The following is a 25,958-nucleotide window of genomic DNA, read 5'->3' on the forward strand; positions in this document are numbered from 1 at the left end:
AGGGCAGAGTAGAGTCCTAGCAACTGCTCCAAAAAAGGAATCCACACTGCCTCCCTCTGCCCTCAAAGTGACAGACCTGAGATGCTGCTAAGAAGCTGGTAAACTCTACCTGAGGAGGAAACAAGCAGCCCCTTCACAACCAGAATCCCCAGAGAGCAAGGGCACTTTCCAGAGCAAAGAGCAGGCTCCCATGAATCCCACAGGCACAGGAGTTTTGGGCACAAACTCCTCTGAAGCTATACTTGATTGCTCTCTATCATCTAGGGAAGTTCTGGGTAATCTCCAGTTGCCAGCAGCAGTCCACACACAATTCCAAAGAACCAGAACACCAAGGAAAACTCCTTATCACAGGGTCCTAGGGGCCGAAGCACAAGCCCCAGAATCATCATGGCATGCCCTGTGAGAACTAGGGATAGTCCTCTCTCTCAAGCAACCCTGGGGCTGTCACTGCTGGGGCTGTAATTCAGGAGTAATTCACACTCACCTGTGGGGTTTAGAGGGCTCTGCCTGGATTCCTCTGTGTCAGATTGGTGACCACCAATCCACAATCCCTGGAATTACTGGCACACACACTGTGTAGACCTGCATAAGAACCCCCACTGTCTTCTGCAGCTCCAGGACTGACCATACTATATTCCTCAGAGTCATCAAAACACACCTTTTGGTACCTGGGGAATAATGTTCTTGCTCCACACCCCACCTACTAGTATGTAATACTCCTTATAACCGGTATTCACCCTGTGGAACTGGGCAAGTTCACCTTACCACCTCCCAGTGCTCAGACTTAGGCTCCTGGTGCTGTAAGCCCCAGCATTAGTCACTCCTATACAGCAGGACCTGGGGAAGTTCCTATCCATAGCATCTAGTCTGAAGGCCACAGCTATTGGTGCCACAGGACAAGGGGGTATCTCACAATATCAGAAATGTGGTTACAGCTATCAAAAACCCAACTCTCTCAGGACTAAAGATACACATCTTCGGAAGCTCCCACCATACTATTAACTCCAAAATCTGCTGCAGACTAGACAAACGTGGCTTTTGTAGACACTGCTGACATTGATTACCACTGAATAAATCACTCACAGGCTACATTTCTGGCCTCACCTAGAAGCAAAGCCAAATATACAACCCAAGTGACACTGCACATTCCATATAAACAAAATAATATTTTCCAATGATTCTCATTCCACAAAAGGAGGATGGGGAGATCTATTAAGCCAGATGCTCAGATACCAACAAAGGGTCACAGGAAACATGAAGAAGTAAGGAAACATGACACCGCCAAAAGAACACAACAGTTCTCCAGAAATAGATTCTGAACTGAGAAATCCATGAAATGTGTGGAAAAGAAATCAAAATAGTGATCCTAAGGAAACTCAGTGAGATGCAGAACAGTTTAAAGATGTGAGGGGGGGCTGGTGCCACGGCTCACTAGGCTAATCCTCCACCTGGAGCGCCAGCACCCAGGGTTCTAGTTCCTGTTGCTCCTCTTCCAGTCCAGCTCTCTGCTGTGGCCCGGGAGTACAGTGGAAGATGGCCCAAGTCCTTGGGCCCTGCACACGCATGGCAGACCAGGAGGAAGCACCTGGCTCCTGGCTTCGGATCGGTGCAGTGAACCGGCCATAGCAGCCCTTTGGGGGTTGAACCAATGGAAGGAAGACCTTTCTGTCAGTCTTTCTCACTGTCTAACTCTATCAAAAAAAAAAAAAAAAAAAAAAAAAAGGTTGTGAGAGGGGAAAAAATGACATGAATGAGAAATTCAATAAGGAGACAAAAATAATTAAAATGAACCAAACAAAAATTGTGGAGCTAAAAATTTACTCAAGGAAATGAAAAAAAAAAACACAAAAACCACAACTGAGAGCTTAACCAGCAGAACAAAACAAGCAGAGGGAAGAAGTTCTGACCTACATGACAAGACTTCTGAAATACTGAAGTCACACAAAAATAAAGAGAAAATAAAATAAAAAATAAGGAGAAAGCTTACAGGACATGTAGGATCCCATTAAGGCATTATTCATATTATAGGGCTACCTAAAGGAAAGAAAAAGAAAAAAGTATTGAGAATCTACTAAATGAAATAATAGTTAATAACTTCTTAAGTCTTGTAAGAGCTATGTACATCAAGATAAAAGAAGTTCAAAGGGCCCCAATCAGAATGAACCAACAAAGATCTTTTCCAAGGCATATGGAAAAATATGTATAACAATACTGCTGTCATCCCATGAGAAAAAGGTATTACTTGTGTCTGGTTTGCATGGATTTCAAACTTTCATTTTCAAAACAAATACTTCCGCAGCTGCAGCTGTGGCATAGTGGGCTAAGCCTCCCCTGTGGTGCCGGAAGCCCAGATGGGGGCCAATTCTAGTCCCAGCTGCTCCACTTCTGATCCAGCTCTCTGCCATGGCCTGGGAAAGCAGTAGAAGATGGCCCAAGTCCTTGGGCCCCTGTACCCTGCATGGGAGACCCAGAAGCAGCTCCTCGCTTTGGAGAGGCTCAGATCCAGCCGCTGCAGCCATCTGGAGAATGAACCAGCAGATGGAAGACCTTTCTCTTTCTCTCTCCCTGTCTGTAACTCTACCTCTCAAATAAATAAAATCATTTTTTTAAAAGAAAAAAAAAAGGTCAAAATTTCCCACTGAGCTACCCTCTAGAAGTTAAGGAGAGCCTGCCCAGCACCCGCAATTCCCAGGCTGCAGCAAGGGTGCAGCAGGAGTTGAGGGTGAGCTAGCAGGGCTGAGGGCTCATGCACTTCCACCCCATCTGAAGAAATGAGTGGTGGATTGGCCCCAAGTAAAAGCACAGTGTATGACTCCAACTTATCCTTTTCCCTGACAAATAATGACCTATACAGGATATTTTCCAAGTACGGCAAAGTTGTAAAGGTTAATATAATGAAAAATAAAAATACCAGGAAGAATAAAAGGGTTGCATTTGTTTTGTTGTCGGATAAAGACTGTGTACCAAATTGCACCAGGGCAATAAGCAGCAGTTATTTGGGAGAGTGATAAAAGCAAGCATTGCTATTGACAATGCAAGAGCAGCTGAATTCATCTGAAGATGAAACTACTTTGCTAAACCCAACAGCTATGAATGTGGGGGAAGTGGACACTTAAGTTATGCCTGTCTTAAAAATATGCTTGGAGAACATGAACCTTCAAAGAAAGAAAAAAGTTCCAGAACCAGAAGAAGAAATTGAGGAAGCAGAAGACAGTGAAGATGAAAGGTAAAACCTTGCTTTGGACAGCCTCAGCCAGGCCACAGCCTTCCAGAAAGACAAAACTGAAGAGAACAAAGGAAATAGAAACCTGTTTCAGGGGGTCCCTCAACATCAGATGATTCAAGATGGCCGAGGATAAAGAAGCACATATTTCTGTGATGAAGAGGAGCTCAGTGACTAAAATTACATTTAATTTGTAAATATCCCTAAAATGTAAAAGTCTTAGAGCACAAAGTTCAGCTGAGGACTAAGGTTATTTTTAGAATTTGAGCATAAAAACACTTAATAACAAAGTTTTTTACTAGTTCATAGGAAATTTTAAAATAAAGTATTATGTTTCTACCTGGACTTAGCACAGTACAGTTTGAGCATCCCTAATTTGAAATCCTAAACACTGCAAAATCTGAAGCCTTTTCAGTACCAACACAGCGTCTTAAGTAGGACATCATGACAATGTTGTTACACATCCTGTGTAAAGTTACCTTCAAGTTATGTACATAAAGTTCAAAATAAAACATAACTGAAGTTCATATTTAGACTTGGTTCCCAACTCTGTGATATCTCATTACATTTGTGCAACTAGTACAAAATCCAGAAAAACCTGGAATCAAAAATACTTCTGATCCCAAGTATTTCAGGTAAGAGATACTAAAAATCAGAACTTCTTAGTAATAATCAAAAAAGAGCTAATTTTAATAAAAATGAGTAATAATACTGCTGTCATCCCATGAGAAAAAGGTATTAAAGTGATTTATTGAAGGGCCGGCACTGTGGCATGGCGGGTTAATGCCCTGGCCTGAAGCACAGGCATTCCATATGGGCGCCAATTGTGGGACTGTTTTTTCTTATTTTTCTGGCACCCAGGCCATCCTCCACTGCATTCCCGGGCCCAAGCAGAGAGCTGGACTGGAACAGGGGCAACCAGGACTAGAACCTGGCACCCACATGGGATGCCAGTGCTGCAGGCAGAGGATTAACCCAGTGCACCACCATGCCGGCCCTGTGACTCTGACTTTCAAGTAAATAAATAAATCTTAAAAAAATTTTCTTAAAAAAAAAGTAAAGAGGAGCAGTTGGGTCTCAAACTGGTATCCACATGAGATGCCAGCACTGCACACGGTGGCCTAACCTGCTACACCACAGCGCCAGCCCCTCTACACTTAGTTTTAAGAGATACAACTATAAAACTTTTAGATAACACCAAAAGCACAAATAGCAAAAAGGTAGTTAAATTGGACTTTATCAAAGTTCATGGCTTTGTGCTTCAAAGGATCTTATTAGAAAATTGATTAGACAACTGACCATGGAAGAAAATAATTGCAAATCATATCAGGGATGTATATCTGACTCAAAATTTTTTACTTTGCCTTGGTATGGAAACAATATATATTTGGGAGAAACTGTACGGAATTTTGATTTTAGATCTTTTCTTTAGCTAGTGATATATAGGGCAACATCTTCATTTCTTTGTGATTGTTTGCTTTTAAGATTTATTTATTTGAAAGGCAGAGTTACAGAGGGAGAGAGAGAGAGAGATTGATCCTCTATATGTAGGTTCACTACCCAAATGGCTGCCATGGCCAGATCTGGGCCAAGCTGAAGCCAAGAGGTTCTTCTGAGTCTCCCATGTATATGGCAGGAGCCAAAGCACCTAGGCCATCCTCCACTGCCTTCTGAGAAGCATTAGCAGGGAACCGGATAGAAGTGGAACAGCTGGACAACAACTGGTACTCCTATGGGATGTTTGTGCCACAGGTGGCAGCTTAACCCACTATGCCACAACACCAGACCAGGGCAATATTCTCTTTTGATAGTGGTTAGTAGCAGTAGGTCAGCGCTTCTAGTCAGCCATGGGATCACAAGGGTAAACAACCAATACTCCACAGTGTAATGTACTACTCAACTATGATGCTGGGCTGATTAAGTACATTAAATGCATTCTCAACATATAATATATTCAATCAAATTATAGGTTATCAGAACATAACACACCACTGTAAGCTGAAAAAAACCTATACATGAAAAACACTTGGGGCTGGCACTGTGGCATGGCACTGCTTGCTGTGTCAGCATCCCATAAGGGCAATGGTTCAAGTCTTGGCTGCCCCACTTCTGATCCAGCACTCTGCTATGGCATGGGAAAGCAGCAGAAGATAGCCCAAGTTCTTGGGCCCCTGAACCTGTGTGGAAGACCCGGAGGAAGCTCCTGGATCCTAGTTTCAGATCAGCGCAGCTCTGGCCATTGCGGGAGTGAACCAGCAGATGGAAATTCTCATTCTCATTCATTCCCATTCATTCTCTCTCTCTCTGCTTTTGCCTGTCTGTAATTCTCCCTTTCAAATAAATAAATCTTTTTTAAAAAAATAAAAATGAAGGCCAGTGCCGCGGCTCAATAGGCTAATCCTCTGCCTTGTGGCGCCGGCACACCAGGTTCTAGTCAAAGTTGGGGCGCCGGATTCTGTCCCGGTTGCCCCTCTTCCAGGCCAGCTCTCTGCTGTGGCCCGGGAGTGCAGTGGAGGATGGCCCAAGTGCTTGGGCCTTGCACCTCATGGGAGACCAGGAGAAGCACTTGGCTCCTGCCATCGGATCAGCGCGGTGCACCGGCCACAGCATGCCAGCCGCAGCGGCCATTGGAGAGTGAACCAACAGCAAAAAGGAAGACCTCCCTCTCTCTCTCTCTCTCTATCCACTCTGCCTGTCAAAAAAAAAAAAAATGATTACAGGTTGATAATAAAAAGATAAGTAATCCAATTTTAAAAGGGCTGAGGATCTGAATAGACAAGGAGACATAAAATGGTCAATAAGTACATGAGTAGATATGTGCATTTACTGGAAATCTGCATCAGGGAAATACAAATTAAAGTACAATGAGATACCACTCCACACCCAGCAAGATGACTATAATAAAAAAGACAATAAGCTAAGAAGCACTGGTGAAGATGCACAAAAGAACTCTCCTACACTGTGAGTAGGAATGTCAAAATGGTTCATATACGTTTTGAAACTGTTTCATAATTCTGCAGAAGGTTAAATATACTGATCACATGTCCTAGTCCATTGTGTGCTACTGTGACAGAATACCACAATCTGGGTACTTTATAATGAACAGAAATTTATTGGCTCATGATTCTGGAGGCTGGAAAGTTCAAGCTCACAGGCCAAAATCCGGTAAGGGCCTTCTTAATATGTCATCCCATGGCTGATGAGCAAAGAGAAGGTAAGAGACAGAGAAGCAAAAGGACTATCACACTCATCATTTTATTTTTTAAAAAATATATTTCAATATATCAAAACTTATGAGATACAGCAAAAGCAGTGTTAAGAGGCATGTTTACAGCAATTGGTTCCTACATCAAGAAATTGGAAATGTACCAAATAAATGAGCTATCAATGCATCTCAAGAATCTAGGAAAAAAAAAAAAACCCAAACTAGTAAGATAAAAGAAATAATTAAAATTAAAGACGAAATCAACAAAATTGAAACAAAAAAAGCCAAAAGATCAGCAAAACAAAGAGCTGGTTTTTTGAAAAACTAAACAAAACTGACACAATACTTGCCCAACTAACCAAAAAAAAGGAGAGAGAAGACCCAAATCAATAAAATTAGAGATGAAAAAGGAAATGTAATGACAGGCACCACAGAAATAAAAAAGATCATCAGAAATTACTACAAAGAGCTGTATGCTAACAAACTAGGAAATGCAGAAGAAATGGATAGATTCCTGGACATCTAAATTGAGTCATGAAGACACAGAAAACATAAACAGACCCATAACAAAGATGGAAATTAAATCAGTAATAAAGACCCTCCCAACAAAGAAAAGCCCAGGACCAGATGGCTTCAATGCTGAATTCTACCAGACATTTAAAGAACTAACCCAAATTCCCTTTAAGCTATTCCAAACAATTGAAAAGGAGGCAATCCTCCCAATTCTTACTATGAAGCTGCCATCACCTTAAATTCCTAAGCCTGAAAAAGATACAAGAGAGAAAGAGAACTACAAACCAACTTCCCTGATGAACACAGATGTAAAAATCCTCAAAAAAATCCTAGAGAGCGGCAAGATGGCGGAATAGGAAGGGAGCACACTGACAGTCCGGGAAGAGATAGTTTAATAAAAGTGGAGATACTGCAGGTTCAAGGAAGAGTAGGGGAAGAAACAGCAGAGGAAACTCTTCTGGAACTAGTGATTCACAGTGGACCTGCGTGGAGAGCGTACGAGCCCACAATTCGGGACACCAGCGGCGGAATCAATGCATCAGTGCTGGAACGCGAGGTGAGCCAAACAAACCTCAATAGCCCAAGACACCAGCCGGCAAGCGGAAAGAGGAGACTAGAGGGAACAAGGCTTGAAACCCCATGGGGGAAAGTTCACCTGGCTAACTAGAAGAGAGAGGAAAAAAAAAAAAGTGACCGATACGGACACGAGTTTCTCTCTCTTCACTCACCTCTCAAAGGCGAGCAAAACAAAAAGCAGGCGCCATTTTTGACATACGTCATAAGCAGGGCGACCTCAGGTCTGCTCCCGCCCTCAGCCAAGCAGAAAAACCTGACTCTGTGGGGAGGGGGGGTGAAATAACAGGAGATTAGGACATAGTGAATGTGTGGTGCTAATGAACTGAGACTATGAAAAAAGAGACGGTAGGGGAGAGAACTCACGGAATTCACATGAGTACTCTCCAGAGACGCTACAATTCAGTAACCTTGGCAACCCAGTGGGAGACTGCAGGAGAATTTGAGCCTACACTGAGGGCAGCACAGATTCCCTGTGTGGTCTTTGGGAAAGAGCTTCCGATCGCTGGCTCCTGTGGGTATATCATTCGCCTGCTAACTACCTCCAATTCCGCTCAACTGTGCGGAATTACTTCCCTTCTGAATAAAAAAAAGAGAGAGAGAGATTTACCACGCCTAACCTGGGAGTGTCACCTTTGGCACAACCTTAACCCTGAGGAACCAAACAGAACTCTCAGGCCACACCCATTTCAAGCCTCTAAGGCTCCATCAAAAGCAGACACTCCATTTAATACAGTCATAGTATAACAAGAAAAAACACCACAGCGAGGGAAGAAGAATCCAAAGAATATCTCTACAATGCCAAGCAACAAATGCAAAAACCAAGAAAACAAGAACAAGGAGACATTATGACACCCACAAATGAACAAGACACCCCAAGCCAAGATTATGAAGATGATGAGATGGAAGAAATGCAAGATACGGATTTCAAAAAATTTATGATAAGGACAATTAGAAGTGTTCAAAAACAAATGCTTGAGCTACGGAATTCCTTACTGGACAGGATAGAAAATCTCCTTCGAGAAAATGAAATCTTAAGGAGGACTCAAAATGAAATGCAGAAACTAGAACAGGAAAGTGTGACAGTGAAAAGAAATCAAAATGAAATGAAGAACTCAATAGATCAAATGACAAACACATTAGAGAGCCTTAAAAACAGAGTCAGTGAAACAGAAGAGAGAATATCGGACTTGGAAGACAGAGCACAGGAAAGTATACAGTCAAACCAAAGAAAAGAAGAGGAAATTAGAAATCTAAAAAATATTGTTGGGAATCTACGGGATACTATTAAAAAAACCAACATTTGGGTTCTAGGAGTTCCTGAAGGCATGGAGAGAGAGAAAGGATCAGAAGGCCTTTTTAGTGAGATACTTGCAGAGAACTTCCTGGGTTTGGAGAAGGACAGAGACATCCTAGTAGAGAAAGCTCATAGAACCCCTAGTAAACATGACCAAAAGAGATCCTCACCACGACACGTCGTAATAAAACTCACCACAGTGAAACATAAAGAAAAGATCCTAAAATGTGCAAGAGAGAAACGTCAGATTACTCTCAGAGGATCTCCAATTAGACTCACAGCAGACTTCTCATCAGAAACCCTACAACCTAGAAGGGAATGGTGAGACATAGCCCAGGTACTAAGAGAGAAAAACTGCCAGTCCAGAATATTATATCCTGCAAAGCTCTCATTTGTGAATGAAGGTGAAATAAAGACCTTTCATAGCAAACAGAATTTGAAAGAATTTGTTGCCACTCGTCCAGCCCTGCAAAAGATGCTTAAAGATGTGTTACACACAGAAACACAGAAACATGGTCATCAATATGAAAGAAGGTAAAGGAAGAAAATCTCACAGCAAAAGATCACAGGAATCTCAAAGTATATATTAGAAAAATATCTTTGGCAAATGGCAGGGCAAAGTTACTACTTATCAATAGTCACATTGAACGTTAATAGCCTGAACTGTCCAGTTAAAAGACACAGATTGGCTGATTGGGTTAAGGAACAAAACCCATCTATTTGCTGTTTACAAGAAATACATCTTTCCAACAAAGATGCATACAGACTGAAAGTGAAAGGCTGGAAAAAGATATACCATGCCAACAGAAATGAAAAAAGCTCAGGCTAAAATTTGTGTTACCTTATTTAAAATGTTATTCTAATTTGGAGATTTTTAACAGTTAATTTCAAAATCAAGGACATAGGCAGATGGAAAATGTTACAAGTATACTAATCTATTTCTTTTTGACATACAATTAAAATCTGATTCTCTGTTAAAGCAATGTGTTAAAGTAATCTATTATGTTCTCTTGATGTCTGTTAAATTCTAATTGTTCAAAAACAGCTGAATTTTTATTAAGAGCTACGGGTTATTTAAATATGTGCTTATTTTCAAAAATTTGAATAATCACCTTGTAACAATGATCAAATTTGGTCTATATTATGTCATGATTTTAAGGAATCTTATTTGAACCAGATGTTTTGGATTTTGAGCCTTCTTGGCATTCTTGACAGGCATTCAAAAAATCAAAGTTTCAAACAATCTGAACTCTAAAATTTCCAGTAGATTTTGGGCTTTGGTTTTTCCAGTTTGGGCCCCACTGAAAAAATCGAAGGACCTATGTCTCTCATCATAGAGAGACACCAGCTAATCGGGCTATTTGGATTATATTAGAAGTACTGTCAAGATGTGATGTGCTACTAAATTTTAAGTTTCTATAATGGAAAATGCTATTAATACAAAGGTTTGAGAATTAAAAAGTCTAATGATCTTGTGTTATTAGACATGATAGTTATCTTAATGAGAAAGCCCCAGAGGCCTACAGGTGCTTTCAAAAATACTGTGAAGTAAGCAAGTGCCTCTTGTTGGTTGATGAGCTTATAATTTTAAACATGGCAACTTAAAGTCTTTTGTCATCCACATATATGATTTGCTGCTCATAAAACTAAAGCGTTGTTGGTTCTGTGTTTAGCTGTCATCCTATAGGTTCCCATGGACTTTTTCCAGCCACTTCTATTGTATTCAGTACTTTGGGATGGCTCTGTAAACAGATGAAGCCTATTGGCTTATTATTATGTATTAACAGTACCAACTGAGAGAAAGTATGGTGAACTGAGGTTTCTAAAAACAAAAAGCAATTCAGATCAATTGGCAATCTACAAAAAGAGTTAAAGACTTTAAAAGCTATTATTAAAATTGCTATAATAGTCTATTATTATGTTACATGTGTGTACATATTGTATGTCCATGTGGGAAAATTTTATTAAGAGTTTTATTTTAATTGGCTTATAGATAAGATTGTCCATAAATTTAAGCTGCTAAAATTAATCAAAGATACATTTTAATTCATGTGACCTGAATCTCTGTATCATATGTTTTAAACTTGTTGGTAGAAAGAAATTAAAAACATTTTATATGGTTGTGCTTAAGTTTACTGGTTAAACAAACTACACCATGTTAGATATTTAAGAGGTGTTTCCAAATACATGATTCTTAAAATTTATAGAAGGCATTGGACCTTCTGGTAAATGTTTTCTTAAGTTGTTATCTAATGGTTGAAACTGTTTGATAAGTTTTCATGTGATATTGCTATTGTCAGCAAGCCATCTAGGACTTGCTCCCTCATTTCTCTTTTCTAAGCCCAACTTGTTCTTTCATTTCTCTATTCTCTTCAAGGTAGGAAACTAATTCTATTATGAAGGAATCTGTAGGACGCACAATTTAATCTTTAGACCTTATAAAAGAGATGGGTAACATTTTTCTGTAATAGCATAGCCAAAATAAGAGCTTCAATAATAATCTCATAGCTAGATTTACTTCGCCGATGTAAACAGTAAGTAGAAAAAACTTCCCTTTCACACCAAAGGGAAAGAAGGTTTTAAAGTAAGTATATAATTTTCCTCATGGGCATTGTCTACCTTAGAAAAACTACTATAGAACATGCCTGTGACTATAGACTTGGAGTTTAGGCCACCGAAGATTAGAGATGGGACTTGGGCACTCCCTTGACTTGCATCCTCTTGTCTGCTTTAACAAAAACCAGGAGGAAAAGAAAGCTAGGCATCAGAAGCAATGGGTGGCAGGCCTATGAATGGCTGATCTGTACAGTGATCTGCCCTCAAGGAGACCCAACAGGCCAGTCCACTGCAGTGGCTTTCAATGTGGTAAGCCTGGGCTTCAGCAGAAGTCAGCTTGTGAAGAGCCCTGGCAGCTCTGCCAAGAGTTGGATCACTGGAAATGGACCTGCCCTGGAGTCGAAGGATGCCCAGGTCAGAGCCACAGATCTTATTGGCTCTAAGCTGAAAAGCCCTTCACTCAGCCCAACTTCCAAAGTGACCACCGCAGCTGAAGGGACAGCCAAGTAGGGTCAGCAACATTGCAGGCAGAACTGTAAATTTCTTGTTAGAGATGCCACCTGTCTTTACCTGGCCAGCTCTCCTCCCAGGCCAGCCAAGTAATGGAGGTCAACAGAGTGCCTTCCCCCAGGAGGTTCACACCTCCCTTAGGATGTACCCCATGTGAAGAGACAGACAGATATAGGCCTCTTAACTTACAAGGCCTAAAGCCCAACAGATTATTATCAAGCCCCTTCTGTCAGGTTCTATTTGCCTCTCAATCAGAAAACTAATTGTAGCTTAGACAGCACCTTTCTTAGCTCCTCTAATAATGACTCTGTCCTTTGTTCTAAACCCTGTCTAGCACACTTGGGCCTCATTTCTTTGTAATCATAACCTCTACTCTACCACCAATGCCTGTACTCCCAACCTGTGTGTACTGATGGTCCTCTTCCCCACTTAATGTTGTATAATTGTTCAAAATTTCTCTACAGACAAACCCCTCTACCTACAAAAGATGAGTGACTTTTCTCCCAGTCTTGGCTGGAATCAGCTTTTCCGGTCTGCTGGGTGTTCCCCAATAAACCCTTTCCCTTTAAAAAAAAAAAAAAGAGGGAGGTGCCTTTCTCTGAAGGGAGGAGAGAACTTCCACTTTGACTACGACCTTGTCTAAATATGATCAGAGTCAGCGAACTCGGATGGCTTCCATAGACTTGGCAACTCATGACGGGAGCCTAGGGAGGTTACTGGCACCATAAACTAGAGTGTCAATTTGTTGGATCAACAACAGGAGTCCCTGTGCACTTGCTCCTCATGTGGGATCTCTGTCCTTAATGTGCTATACATTGTGATTTAATGCTATAACTAGTACTCAAACAGCATGTTTCACTTGGTATTTCTGTGTGGGTGCAAGCTGTTTAAATCTTTACTTAATATATACTAAATTGATCTTCTGTATACAAAGAGAACTGAAAATGAATCTTGATGTGAATGGAAGGGGGAGGGAGCGGGAAAGGGGAGGGTTGCGGGTGGGAGGGAAGTTATGGGGGAAGGAAGCCATTGTAATCCATAAGCTGTACACTGGAAATTTATATTCATTAAATAAAAGTTAAAAAATAAAAATTAAAAAAACCTAGTATTTACTGTAAAAAAAAAAAAAAAAAAAAATTCTAGCCAATCGAATCAAACACCACACCAGAAAGATCATTCACCCGGACCAAGTGGGATTTATCCTTGGTATACAGGGATGGTTCAACATTTGCAAATCAATCAATGTGAGATATCACATTAACATACTAAGGAACAAGAACCATATGATTATCTCAATAGATGGCAAGAAAGCATTTGATTAAGCAACACCCTTTCACAATGAAAACCCTGAGCAAACTGGATATAGAAGGAACATTATTCAATACAATCAAGGAAATTTATGACAAATGCATGGCCAGCATCATATGGATTGGGGAAAAGTGGGAAGCATATCCACTGAGATCCAGAACCACACAAGGATGTCCACTCTCAGAACTACATTGAATAGCAGTGGTGAAAGTTTTAGTCAGAGCCTTTAGAAAAGAAAAAGAAAGCAAAGGGCATACAAATTGGGAAGGAAGAAGTCAAACTAGCCCTATTTGCAGATGACATGATACTATATATAGGGAATCCAAAAGACTCCACTAAGACTCCACTATTGGAACTCATAGAAGAGTTTGGTAAAGTAACAGGATATAAAATCAATACACAAAAGTCAACAGCCTTTGTATACACTGACAATGCCATGGCTGAGAAAGAACTTCTAAGGTGAATACCATTCACAATAGCTACCAAAAAATCAAATACCTTGGAGTAAATTTTATTAAGGATGTCAAAGAGCTGTACAATGAGAATTACAAATTAAAGAAATAGAAAGACTACACCAAGAAAAATGGAAAAATCTTCCATTTTCATAAATTTGAAGAGTCAGTATCATCAAAATGTCCATACTTCCAAAAGCAATTTACAGATTCAATGCTATACCAATCAAAATACCAAGGCCATTTTTCTCATATATAGAAGAGTAAATTCTTCTGACCACTGTATACTACATACTTCACACAGCACCCACTCAGAGGCCTTCAAACTATGTTTATGGAAAATAAAAATTTTATTTATTACATGTAAATGATCACCATCACTACTTTTAATAAGACAAAGCCTTTGTCTTGCCACTAGTAGTTCTTCAATATCAACTATCCTTTTTTCTCAAGTTTTTAAACCAGGCACATGCTCAGTTTAAAACTAAATTTTTTCAGCCCTCCTCACAGTTAAACTGATCAAACAATTATACTGTGGCCATTAGTACACGCATCCACTTCCAGGTCTTGCCGTTAAAAAGCACTGGCAATACAGGCTCCTATCTTTTATTCCCTTCCTCTGGAAAGAACTGAAAGAGCTGACTTGGATCCACAGATGAAGCTAACAGCACTGGAAGCTCACTTCTGTTAGGTGAGATCAAAACAAACAACAAAAACAAAGGAAAAAAAAAACCACTTCTATCTTTTCTAAACCACTGTTATTTTGGGTCTCTCTGATACACACAAATGCTTGTACACAAATCTCCTGTAAACTCCTCTTGGTCTCTTTAGGGCTGACAGCCAACTGGTCATGAAATGCTGTTCTCCTGTAATGAGTCAATTCAATCTGACCTATCCTCACCTCTGTAAAAAGACATGCAAATAGAGTCCAGACACACTGTTCCTCAGAATAGTCCCTGTTTTTCTAGGAAGGATTACCTGTAGTTTATGTGTTTCAATCCCATGTGGTTTACTACATATTAGATAGTTATTACAAAATAATTACAAAATAATTTCTCATTTTGGTTCTCAAGCATATGCTGATTTTCACACTACTTTTGTATCTTCCATCAAACAGTGAGTCTTCAGCTTGTCAATCTAAGTTTAACAACCCAAATCAAACTACCAGAGAATACCTGTGATGAAACAAGCCTTGACAAAAATAAAGGTGTGTGTGGGGGGGAATATCAAAAGTGCCTAGTATGACCATTTGTTAATAAAATGGTAAGTAAAACAATAAATAATTAAATATTCTCGGTTAATTCATAGATTGTCTCATTATAGTACTGAACACTGACCTCTAAGATGGCTACCCTAGTATCTTCATTATTTTAACCCTAACTTCAACTTATTATGTTTATAAATATGATTACTTTAAATCAAAGAGAGTTTGAAAACTAAAACAACCAATAAGTTTAGTAAACGATAACAGTAAGTTATACTGAGCTATCTAGTGCCCACTAACCACTGATACAAACCATGGGACATAGGGAAACTATATGGTTAGAAACCATATTTTTTTTCTCATTCAAAATCTAGATGATCTGTAAGGTAGAAAAATCTATATTCTCAGATTTTTAAAATTTATCTTTAATCAAATCATATCACTAAGCAATTAACATTCGGGAAAACTACTGTCAAGTAGTTCATCAGAATATGTAAGTTTCCTGAGCATTTTATGAACTCAAATCTAAACACAGACATAGAAAAACAGTTACATAATAAGTGCAACAGTGGTAGCATAGTTACGAAACAAGACACATGATAGTTTTTCCTCCTTTCCAAGCTCCATATCCCTACTACTCAAGAAAAATGAACAAAACCAAAATAGCTCAGAAATAACAAAACTGAAAAGTTCACGATGGGCATGTGAGACAGCAGTTAAGGACACCTACGTCACATCTCAGAGTGGGTTCATATCCTGGCTCCTCTGCTTCCACTTGTGCTTCCTATTGATACATACCCTGGGAGGCAGCAGATGATGACTCAACTACTTGGGTCCTTCCCATTCATGGGGGAGACCCAGATTAAGTTCTGAGCTCCTGGCTTTGGCTTTGCTCAGCCCTGGACATTGGGGGCATTTGTAGAGTGAATTAGCAGATCAAACATCCCTTTCCATCTGCCCTTGTGTTTCAAGTAAAATACAAGTAAAACTAAATTTTAGAAAAAAATATTTTAAAAAAGAATCATTGGGGCCAGTGCTGTGGCACAGCAGTAAAGTCACTGCCTGCAGAGCCGACATCCCATGTGGGCACTGGTTCGAGTCATGACTGCTCCACTTCTGAGGGAAACTGAGACATATTCTTGACCACAGACCAAAACAAAACTACGTTAGAAAGGTAACAGAAATAATTTCACTTTGACCTTGTTGCTAACACTCAAATGCAAAATTCATTTGCTATAACTCTGACCCTTGTTGCCAAACCCTCTTTGACTGTACTTCAACCACAAGCCAGAACACCGGGACACAGAAGTCCCCTGGGGTCCATGGTTTGTACAGTGGGAAAAAGAGCTATACATGGACATTCAGCTTCTATAGCATTCTGATATGCTTCATAGGAGGATTAGACTACCGGGTGTCCGTGAAGCAAAAAGAGGGTGAGGCTCACAGCAGCTAGCTTGCAGATCTTGGGACTGATGCGACACTCCAACCAACACAGGCACCTGACCAGAAAGATCAGTTAACAGAATTGCTCTGCAAGAAGGGTCTGTGAGGATGGAGTCCTTTCCCAGCTTCACACCCAGCCTCAGAGCTCTACGTAAGGGTTCATCTAGCCAGGAGGCAACCCTGAGTGCTTGCCTATCTGCAAAGCATCTGACATCAACTAACACTAGTGGTTGGGCAACCAATGTACAGTGTGAGAGTCCAGTCTGAAATTCTTTTTTTTGAAAGGCAGAATTGGGGGGTGGAGGCAGGGAGAGAGATACATCTTCCATCTGCTGGTTAACTCCTCAAATAGCCACGGTTACCAGGGCTGGGCCAGATTACAGCCAGGAGCCCAAAGCCCCTTCGGGGTTTCTCACACAGGTGCAGGGGCCTAAGTGCTTGGACTATCTTCTGCTGCTTTTCCAGGCACACTAGCAGGGAGCTGGATGGGAAGTGGAGCAACCATGTCTTGAACCAGTGCCCATATGGGATTCTGGAGTCACAGATAGTACCTTAACCCACTATGCCACAAAGCTGGCCTCATCCATTCAAATTCTGCACTGGCCAAGTAGAGAGGCAGGTCCATGACTGTGCATATCTACAGATCACAGCCCCTGGCCTTGCCCATCCCAAGAGGTCAGGAAGTGACCCTAGAGACTTTGCCCAGCCTCAGAGTCTAGCCTGTGGCTCTATCACAGAGCACGTAAGTCATGACTTCTGACCTCACAGTACAAGTAGCAGACCAGGCGAACTAGAAAACCAAACAGTAACCTCTGCCTGTTCATGTCACTACCAACCACCATATCCAAATCACAGGCTAGATGAAATAGTGACAATCTATCCTCACCAAAGAGCATCTGTAAAAGTCTGCCACTCCTTTAAATGTGCATACACCAATGCATGGACATTGACTAGGAAGAATCAAGAGAATAGGACAACACCAAAAGAAATTAGTAAAGTTCCAAAAATGAACCTATGGGCCAGTATTGTAGTGCAATGGGTAAAGCTGTCCCCTGAGAGGCTGACATCCCATAGAAGCACTGGTTGGAGTCTTGGCTGATCCACTTCTGACCCAGTTCCCTGCTAATGAGCCTGGGAAAGCAGCCAACGATGGCTGAAGTACTCAGTCCCCTGCCACCCATGTGGGAAACTCCAGTGAAGTTAAAGGCTCCTCATTTCACACATGGAAAGCCAAGACTCTGTGGCAAAAATTATCCTACACAAAGGATCTCTGAGACCTCAGTGGAAAGAAGGGGCCATCAAAGAAGGATGTACTTTTCTCTGAAGGGAGAAGAACTTCCACTTTGGAGTCTGTGGTCACAAAAGGCTTCCAGAGCTTTGGCAGCCCATGGCAAGAGCCTCAGGTGATCACTGACATCATAAATACGAGTGTTAATTGTTAAAGGCACAACAGAAGTCATTGTGCATTTACTCCCCCCCCCCCCCCAATTTAGGACTTATACTATGAGAATTAACTGCTAAACTTGTTCTCAAATTGTACTCTATATGTTGTGTGTGTGTGGGTGTGTGTGGGTGGGTGGGTGTGGGTGTGGGTGCAAACTGTTGAAATCTGTACTTAATACAGAGCTAGTTCTCTGTGTATAAAATTAAACTAAAAATGAACCATAGTGAAGAAGGAGATGGGAGAGGGAGTAGGAGGTGGGACAGGAGTTGGGCTGGGAGGGTGGATGTGGGGGAAAGAATCACTATATTCCTAAAGTTGTACCTATGAAAAATGCATTTATTAAAAGCTTTTAAAAAAAAAAGAAAAAAAAAATTAAAGCCTCCTGCCTTTGGCATGGACCAACCCCAGCCTTTGCGGCCATTTGGGGAATCAACTAGTGGATAGAAGATTTTTTTTTTTAACTTTTTTTTTTTTTTTTTTTTTTTTGACAGGCAGAGTGGACAATAAGAGACAGACAGAGAGAAAGGTCTTCCTTTTTTCTGTTGGTTCACCCCCCAGTGGCCGCTATGGCTGGCACGCTGCGGCCAGCACACCACGCTGATCTGAAGCCAGGAGCCAGGTGCATCCCCTGGTCTCCCATGCGGGTGCAGGGCCCAAGCACTTGGGCTATCCTCCACTGCACTCTCAGGCCACAGCAGAGAGCTGGACTGGAAGAGGAGCAACCGGGACAGAATCTGGCGCCCCAATTGGGGCTAGAACCCAGTGTGCCAGCGCCGCAGGCAGAGGATTAGCCTATTGAGCCATGGCCCTGGCCTGGATAGAAGATTTATCTCTCTCTCCCTCCCCTCTCCCTCTATAACTCTGTCTTTCAAAGAAATAAATCTTTCTCAAAAAAAAAAAAAAAAAAAGGAAAGAAAAGAAAAAGAAATGAAAGAAATGGACCTACAGTTATAGAGAATGGAAATAATTTAAAGAGACTAGAAAAACAATACAAATGATCAACAAAACTAAAGGTCAGTTTTTGAAAAAAAATATTGGCAAACCCTTGGCTAGACTAACCAAGAAAAAAAAAAAGAACTCAAAATCAGAAATGAAAGAGAGAACATTGCAACTGATGCCACAGAAATACAAAGGCTCAAAGAAACTATTCAGAACAATTTTATGCCAACAAACTGGATGACCAAGAAACGAGTAAAATCCTAAACACAAGGGGCTGGTGCTGTGGCATAAGTTAAGTCTCTGCCTGTAGTGTCAGCATCCCCTATGGGCACTGGTTCGAGTTCCGGCTGCTCCACTTCTGATCCAGCTCCTTTTTGATGCACCTGAGAAGAAAGCAGAAGGTGGCCCAAGTGCTTGTGCCACTGTACCCTCATGGGAGACCTAGAAGAACCTCCTGGCTTCTGGCTTCAAATTGGCCCAGCTCTAGCCATTGAGACCATTTGGGGAGTCAACCAGTGAATGGAAGACCTGTCTGTACCTCTCTCTTGCTCATGCCTTCAAGTAAATAAATAAATCTTTTTGAAAAAAAGTTTTAAACATATCCTAAACACAAAAAATTCAAAGAGACTGAATCATGAAGGAACAGAGAATCAAGAAAGACGGAATCAGCAGGGTCGGCTCCGTGGCACAGTAGGTTAATCCTCTACCTGTGGAGCCGGCATCCCATATGGGCACCGGTTCTAGTCCCGGCTGCCCCTCTTCCAATCCAGCTCTCTGCTATGGCCTGGGAAAGCAGAAGATGGCCCAAGTTCTTGGGCCCCTGCACCTGTGTGGGAGACTAGGAAGAATTACCAGGCTCCTGGCTTCAGTTCGGTGCAGCTACGGCCGTTGTGGCTATCTGGGGAGTGAACCAACAGAAAGAAGACCTTTCTCTCTGTCTCTCCCTCTAACTCTGTAACTCTACCTCTCAAATAAATAAATAAAATCTTAAAAAAAAAGATAGAATCAGCAATAAAAAGTCTATCAAAGAAAATTCATGACCTGATGGCTTCACTAATGTATTCTACCAAACATTTAAAGGAAAATTATAATAATCCTTCCCAAAAACTAAAAAATCATTCCATGCTCATTTTCCAAGGTTAATATTACTCTGATAACAAAACCAGACAAGGTCATCACAAGAAAAAAAATTATAGGTCAATATCCCTGATGAACACAGATCAAAAATCCTCAACAAAATACCAGCAGTCTAAACCTAATAACACATTAAAATAATCATTCACTATGATCAAGTGAAATATACTCCAGGGATAAAGGAGGATTCGTACACATAAATCAATGTGATACATCACATTAACATAATAAAGGACAAAAACCATATCAGTATCTGAGTAGATCCAGAAAAAAACATTTGGACAAACTTTAATCTCCTTTCATGATAAAAACTCACAACAAAGTAGGTACAAAGGAATGTACCTCAACACAATGAAAACCATTTATGACAAATGTACAGCGAGCATAATCAATGGTTAAAGCTTCAAGATTTCCCTCTGAGATCAAGGATAAGACAAGGATGTTCATTCTCAACCACTTCTTGTCAACACAGTACTGGAAGTCCCAGCCAGAGTAATTAGGCAACAGAAGGAAATAAAGGCACCATATTAGGAAATGAAGTAAAATTATCCATTTGTTAACAACACAATCTTATATAGAGAAAACTCTAACTAAAGGTTCAAGTCCCAGCTGCTCCTCTTCCGATCCAGCTCTCTGCTAATAGCCAGGGACAGCAGTGGAAGATGGCCCAAGTGCTCGGGCCCCTGCAACCGTGTGGGAAGCCCGGAGGAGGCTCCTGGCTTCGGATCGGCTCAGCTCCAGCCACTGCAGTCATTTGGGGAGTGAACCAGCGGATGGAAGCCCTCTCTTTCTATCTCTCCCTCTTACTGTCTGTTAACTACCTTTCAAATAAATAAATAAAACCTTAAAAAAAAAAAAAAGAAATTCAAGAAAGAATTCCAACTTACAAGAGCAAAAATAAAAACCTGGGTAAATTTAATCAAGAAGATGAAATATCTGTAAACTAAAAACTAGAAAATACTGATAAAAGAAAGAAAACACAAATGGTAAGACATCCATAGTCACAGGTTGGAAGAATTAATATTATCAAAATGTCCATATCACTCCAAGCAATCTACAGATTAAATGCAGTACTTATCAAAATTCCAATGTCATTTTTCACAAAAATAAGAAAAAACAATCCCACAATTGGCATGGACTACAAAACAATATGAACAGCCAACACAATCTTGAGCAAAAAGAACAAAGCTGGAGGTATCACCAGCTGATGTCACTACCTGACTTCAAATTAAACTATAAAGCTAATATAACCAAAACATCATGGCACGAGCATAAAAACATACATCAACCAATGGAACAGGATAGTGAGTCTGAATATAAGTACATTCATTTATGGACAACTGGTTGTCAATTAAAGTACCAACAACACATAATAAAGAAAGGACATAGGGCTGGTGTCGTGGCGCAGTAGGTTAATCCTCCACCTGTGGTGCCAGTATCCTATATGGACGCCAGTCCTAGTCCCAGCTGCTCATCTTCCCATCCAGCTCTCTGCTGTGGCCTGGGAAAGCAGCAGAAGATGGCCCAAGTGCTTGGGCCCCTACACCCACATGGGAGACCAGGAAGAAGCACCTGGCTCCTGGCTTTGGATCAGCACAGCTCCAGCCGTTGCGGTCATTTGGGGAGTGAACCAACGGAAGGAAGACCTCTCTCTGTCTCCCTCTCACTGTAACTCTTTCAAATAAATAAATAAAATCTTAAAAAAAAAAGAGAGAGAGAGAGAAAGGACATTATTTTAAACAAATAGTGTAGGGCAAACTTTATAACCACCTACAGAAAATGAAACTGGATCCTTGTCTCACATCATTCACAAGGAAGTTCACAAAATGGAATTAGGAATTCATGCATAGGTTTTTCATAACATGCATTTTCATGAACTTTTTGAAGTGCCTCCATACAAAAATAAACTCAAAATGGAATGAAGAGTTAAATTGAAGATCAGAAAATATAAAACTTGCTAGAAGAAAACATGGAGGACAAGCTCTACAACATTCTTCTGGGCAATTATTGTTGAGGTATGATCCCCAAAGCACAGTCAGCAAAAGTAAAAACGCACAAACGTAACTGCATCAAACTAAGCTTTAAGAACCTATAGAATGGTAGAAGACATATGCAAACTATACATCTGGTAAGGGGCTAATACTCAAAATACCTAAGGAACTGAAAGAACTTAACAGCAAGGAAACAATCCAAATTTAAAAATCGGTTAAAAGACTTCAATAGACATTTCTCAAGAGAAAACAGGGCCAACAGGTACATGAAAAAAATGCTCAATATTACAATTATCAGAGAAATGAAATTAAAAACTATAATGAAATATCACCTCACACCTATCAGGGTGGCTATTAACAAAGTAAAAGATAAATGTTGGTGAGGACATGGAGAGAAGAGATTCCTTATATACTACAGTCATGGAAAAAAGGTAAGGAGGCTTCTTAAAACACTAACAACAGAATTATCATTTATTCCAGCAATCACTACTGGGAATGTTGCAAAGGAATTGAAGCCAATTTGTTAAAGAGATATCCACAGTCTCATGTTCATTAAAATGTTATTACAGTACCTAACATAAGGAAATCAACTCATCTACCAATGGATGAACAAGAAAATATTTACAGAAAGGAATACTATTCAATATTAAAAGAAGGAAGTTCTGTCTTTGCAACGAACTGAAATAAGTCATACACTGAAAGACAAATACTGTGTGATCTTAGTTAAATGTGGAATCTTAAAAAGCTGTACTCATAAAAACAGAGTACAATAGTGGTTACCAGAAGTTGCAGATGGGGAAGATAATGAGGAGATACATTCAAAGGGTACAAAGCTTGAGCTAGGAGTTGTAAGTTTTTTAATCCATTGTACAGTAAATAATAATGTATTTTATATTTCAAAATAGTTAATAATGTCAATTTCAAATGTTTTACTATAAAAAATAAATTGATATATTGATTAGTTTGATATTCCATGTTGCATACACATGTCAAATATCACACTGTATCAGATCAATACAATGATGATTTATCAGTTCAAACAAATGTTAACTCACCTTCTGTATCCTGGCTCATATCAAGTTTAAGCGCCTTTGTTCCATCAAAGCAAAATGCCCTGATGGAATTCAGTCCCAACAATAAAGCATTCTGCTTTATTTTTTCTACTTTATTGGATATTTTATCCAGTGCTATTACTTCTCCCTAAAAAAGGGAGGGAGAGAAGAAGGGGTAGAGAGAGACATCATAAATTCAAAATAGTCACAAAAATTAATAATGTAAAAAAAAATGATGAAAAATTATGGCCTTTACTTTGCCCCAACCCCTACTTTTAAAGCTGAATTCATTAACTAGATGTATATCAAATTTACATCAAATACTTCAATCTTTCCTTTTAAGAAAAACATTGCTGGCAGAAAACTAATCTTCTTTTAATGACTATTTTAAACAACAAAACCCAAAACCAAGAGTAGTATTTGTAACCTTCTAGGGAAACTTAAAACACATTCTTTAAGGTAAACATTGCAATCACTAATTCGATGTGCCTTGTTTACATCTGGAAGAGCGTGAACTGATGCCATAAGACAACTGTCTTTGAGGTGAATGTTACTTGTAAAACTGATTCTCCTTTTAATATTCTGGGGCTAAACACATAGAATTAAAATGAACTCTGTCAACTAAAGGCAGAAAAATATGAGCTAAAATGTCTATGTCATAGTAAGATGTTCTGGATTGGTATAAAAATAGTGCAAAAATAACTTTATACAGTAACATCTGGATTAAGCCAAAGTCAATAACCATAGAAGCCACATTTTAAGAATGCATTTTGACGCCAGCGCTGTGGCTTAACAGGCTAATCCTCCGCCTTGCAGCGCCGGCACACAGGGCTCTAGTCCCGGTTGGGGCGCTGGATTCTATCCCGGTTGCTCCCCTTCCAGGCCAGCTCTCTGCTATGGCCCTGGAAGGCAGTGGAGGATGGCCCAAGTGCTTGGACCCTGCACCCGCATGGGAGACCAGGAGAAGTACCTGGCTCCTGGCTTCAGATCAGCGCGATGAACCGGCCGCAGTGGCCATTGGAGGGTGAACCAACGGCAAAAAGGAAGACCTTTGTCTCTCTCTCTCACTATCCACTCTGCCTGTCAGAAAAAAAAAAAAAAAAAAAAACTGAAGCTTGCCATAATCTTCAAAAAAAAATGCATTTTGATACCCATATTATATTTTTTAAAGATTTATTTATTTATTTGAAAGGTAGAGAGAGAGAGAGAAAGTTTTCCATCCGCTGGTTCATTCCCCAGATGGCCAAAACAGCCAAAGCTGTGCCAATCTAAAGCTAGGAGCCAGAAGCTTCCTCCAGGTCTCCCACGCGAGTGCAGGGGCCCAAAGACTTGGGCCATCTTTCCAGGCCACAGCAGAGAGTTGTATTGGAAGTGGAGCAGTCAGGACTCAAACCGGTGCCCACATGGGATGTCAGCACTGCAGGTGGCGGTCTTACCCACTATGCCACAGCACTGGTCCCCCCATATGACATTTTGAAACATACTATGAAATGATATTGAAGAGATGGTAGAACTGCCTCTTCTATACATTTTCTTGTTTTCATTCCTTTTATATACCCTGCCCTTGTATGATATTGCATGAACTATACAAAGACCACGACACAGAAAATTTGTTGATAATACTCCTAAAAACTACCAGGTTTAATGATAAACATTGTTTCAACTAATACCTTTACAAGTAGGAAAATTACTTAAAAGTGTGCTGAACAGGAAAAATAGTAAAACTAGCCAGAATAAGGTTCAAATGTATTACAGTGAAGAAATTTCACTGGCCAGGCCAGCCTGCTGGGCCTTGCAGGAAGAGACACACAGACCCGAGGCATCCTAGTGGTCTCAGGTGAGGCCACTTTACATGAGCCAAAACCATACAAACCAAAATGAGTGAGCCCACCTAAGAACCCCATAACCACCTGCCTAACCTGCATCTGACTATACCTGAGCAAGCCCAGCAAGGATCACCTGAATGCCATGAATTCCTGAGCTGAATAAATGCTAACTGTAAATGATTAATAGGTACACACACAAAAAAAAATCCTCAACTTTACTAATTACCAGGAAAATGCAAATCAAAACCACAGGGAGACATTTATCTCCCTCCAGCAACAAAGGCTGTTACTAAAAAGAGATAATAAGTTCTGGTGAGGATGTAGACAAAAAGGAATCTTACACAACTGATGGTGGAAATGTAATTCAGCATAACCATTATGGAAACTAGTACGGAGTCTCCTCAAAAAACTGATTAGAACTACCATATGATCCCACTATTGGGTATATCCATGGGGAATAAAATCAGAATGTTGAGGGGATATCTGCACACCACTTTTACCTCACCACTATTCACAACAGCCAGGAAATAAAATCTGTCAACTGGTGATTAGATTAACACTGTGATGAAACAGGATGAAATCCAGCATTTGCAACATGTATACAGCTAGAAGATGCTATGTTCAATGATGTCAGGTAGATAAAGATTGTAAAGACTGTTCATGCGGAATCAAAAAAGTTGATCTTGCAGAAGTTGAGAGTAGAACAGTGGTTACCACAGACTGATGAAAGCAGAAATTAAAGAATACTACAAGGGGTCCATTTCTCTAGGAACCGGGAAGGACGCTGGTGTTGAGGACAAGAACTAGCATGGCGCCCAGTGCTTTGGTGAAACCTCAGATGCAGGGCCTTCTGGCCAAATGCCTGCACTTTCATATTGTTGGAGCCTTTGCTGTGTCCTTGAGCGTTGCAGCTCTGTATAATATACATTACACTAATACAAGAAAGAAGGCATATGCAGATTTCTACAGAAATTATGATTCCATGAAAAATTTTGAGGAGATGAAGAAAGCTGGTATCTTCCAGAGTACAAAGTGATTTGGGATGTAAAGAATTTCTTTGGATTGAATTCTGTAGAAGTTTGTCACTGACCTGTGTTCCTGAATTATGAAACATGAAATATACGGGCTAAGGAATAGTTTCTCTTGATAAATAAATACTCTGGACAGTAAAAAAAAAAAAAAAGTACTACAGGGGGCCGACGCTGTGGCACAGTGGGTTAATGCCCTGGCCTGAAGCGCCGGCATCCCATATGGGCGTCGGTTCTAGTCCCGGCTGCTCCTCTTCTGA

The 25,958-nt window shown here is 40.4% G+C and overlaps 2 protein-coding genes and 1 pseudogene across 5 annotated transcripts in view; 2 read left to right on the forward strand and 1 right to left on the reverse strand.

Moving 5' to 3' along the window:
• The window catches only part of NSUN6 (NOP2/Sun RNA methyltransferase 6), a 77,184-nt gene that overhangs the window by 10,861 nt on the left and 40,365 nt on the right, over positions 1-25,958 (reverse strand). For all 4 annotated transcript variants that reach the window (XM_062210535.1, XM_062210536.1, XM_062210534.1 and 1 more), the window contains one exon: positions 22,848-22,992. In XM_062210535.1, coding sequence (XP_062066519.1) covers positions 22,848-22,992 — 145 coding nt within the window. The remainder of the gene's footprint in view (positions 1-22,847; positions 22,993-25,958) is intronic.
• Positions 1,740-4,103, forward strand: LOC133773286 (zinc finger CCHC-type and RNA-binding motif-containing protein 1-like; annotated as a pseudogene).
• LOC133773871 (cytochrome c oxidase subunit 6C-like) lies at positions 25,479-25,821 on the forward strand. Its single transcript, XM_062211421.1, has one exon. It carries the CDS (start codon positions 25,479-25,481, stop codon positions 25,704-25,706), a length of 228 nt encoding a protein of 75 aa, XP_062067405.1. The 3' UTR covers positions 25,707-25,821.

Source organism: Lepus europaeus, chromosome 14 (genome assembly GCF_033115175.1).
Source record: "Lepus europaeus isolate LE1 chromosome 14, mLepTim1.pri, whole genome shotgun sequence".
Lineage (NCBI taxonomy): Eukaryota > Metazoa > Chordata > Mammalia > Lagomorpha > Leporidae > Lepus > Lepus europaeus.

Excerpts from the sequence above, each read along its gene's own strand:
- LOC133773871 (XM_062211421.1), top strand. The coding sequence starts at position 25,479 with ATGGCGCCCAGTGCTTTGGTGAAACCTCAGATGCAGGGCCTTCTGGCC.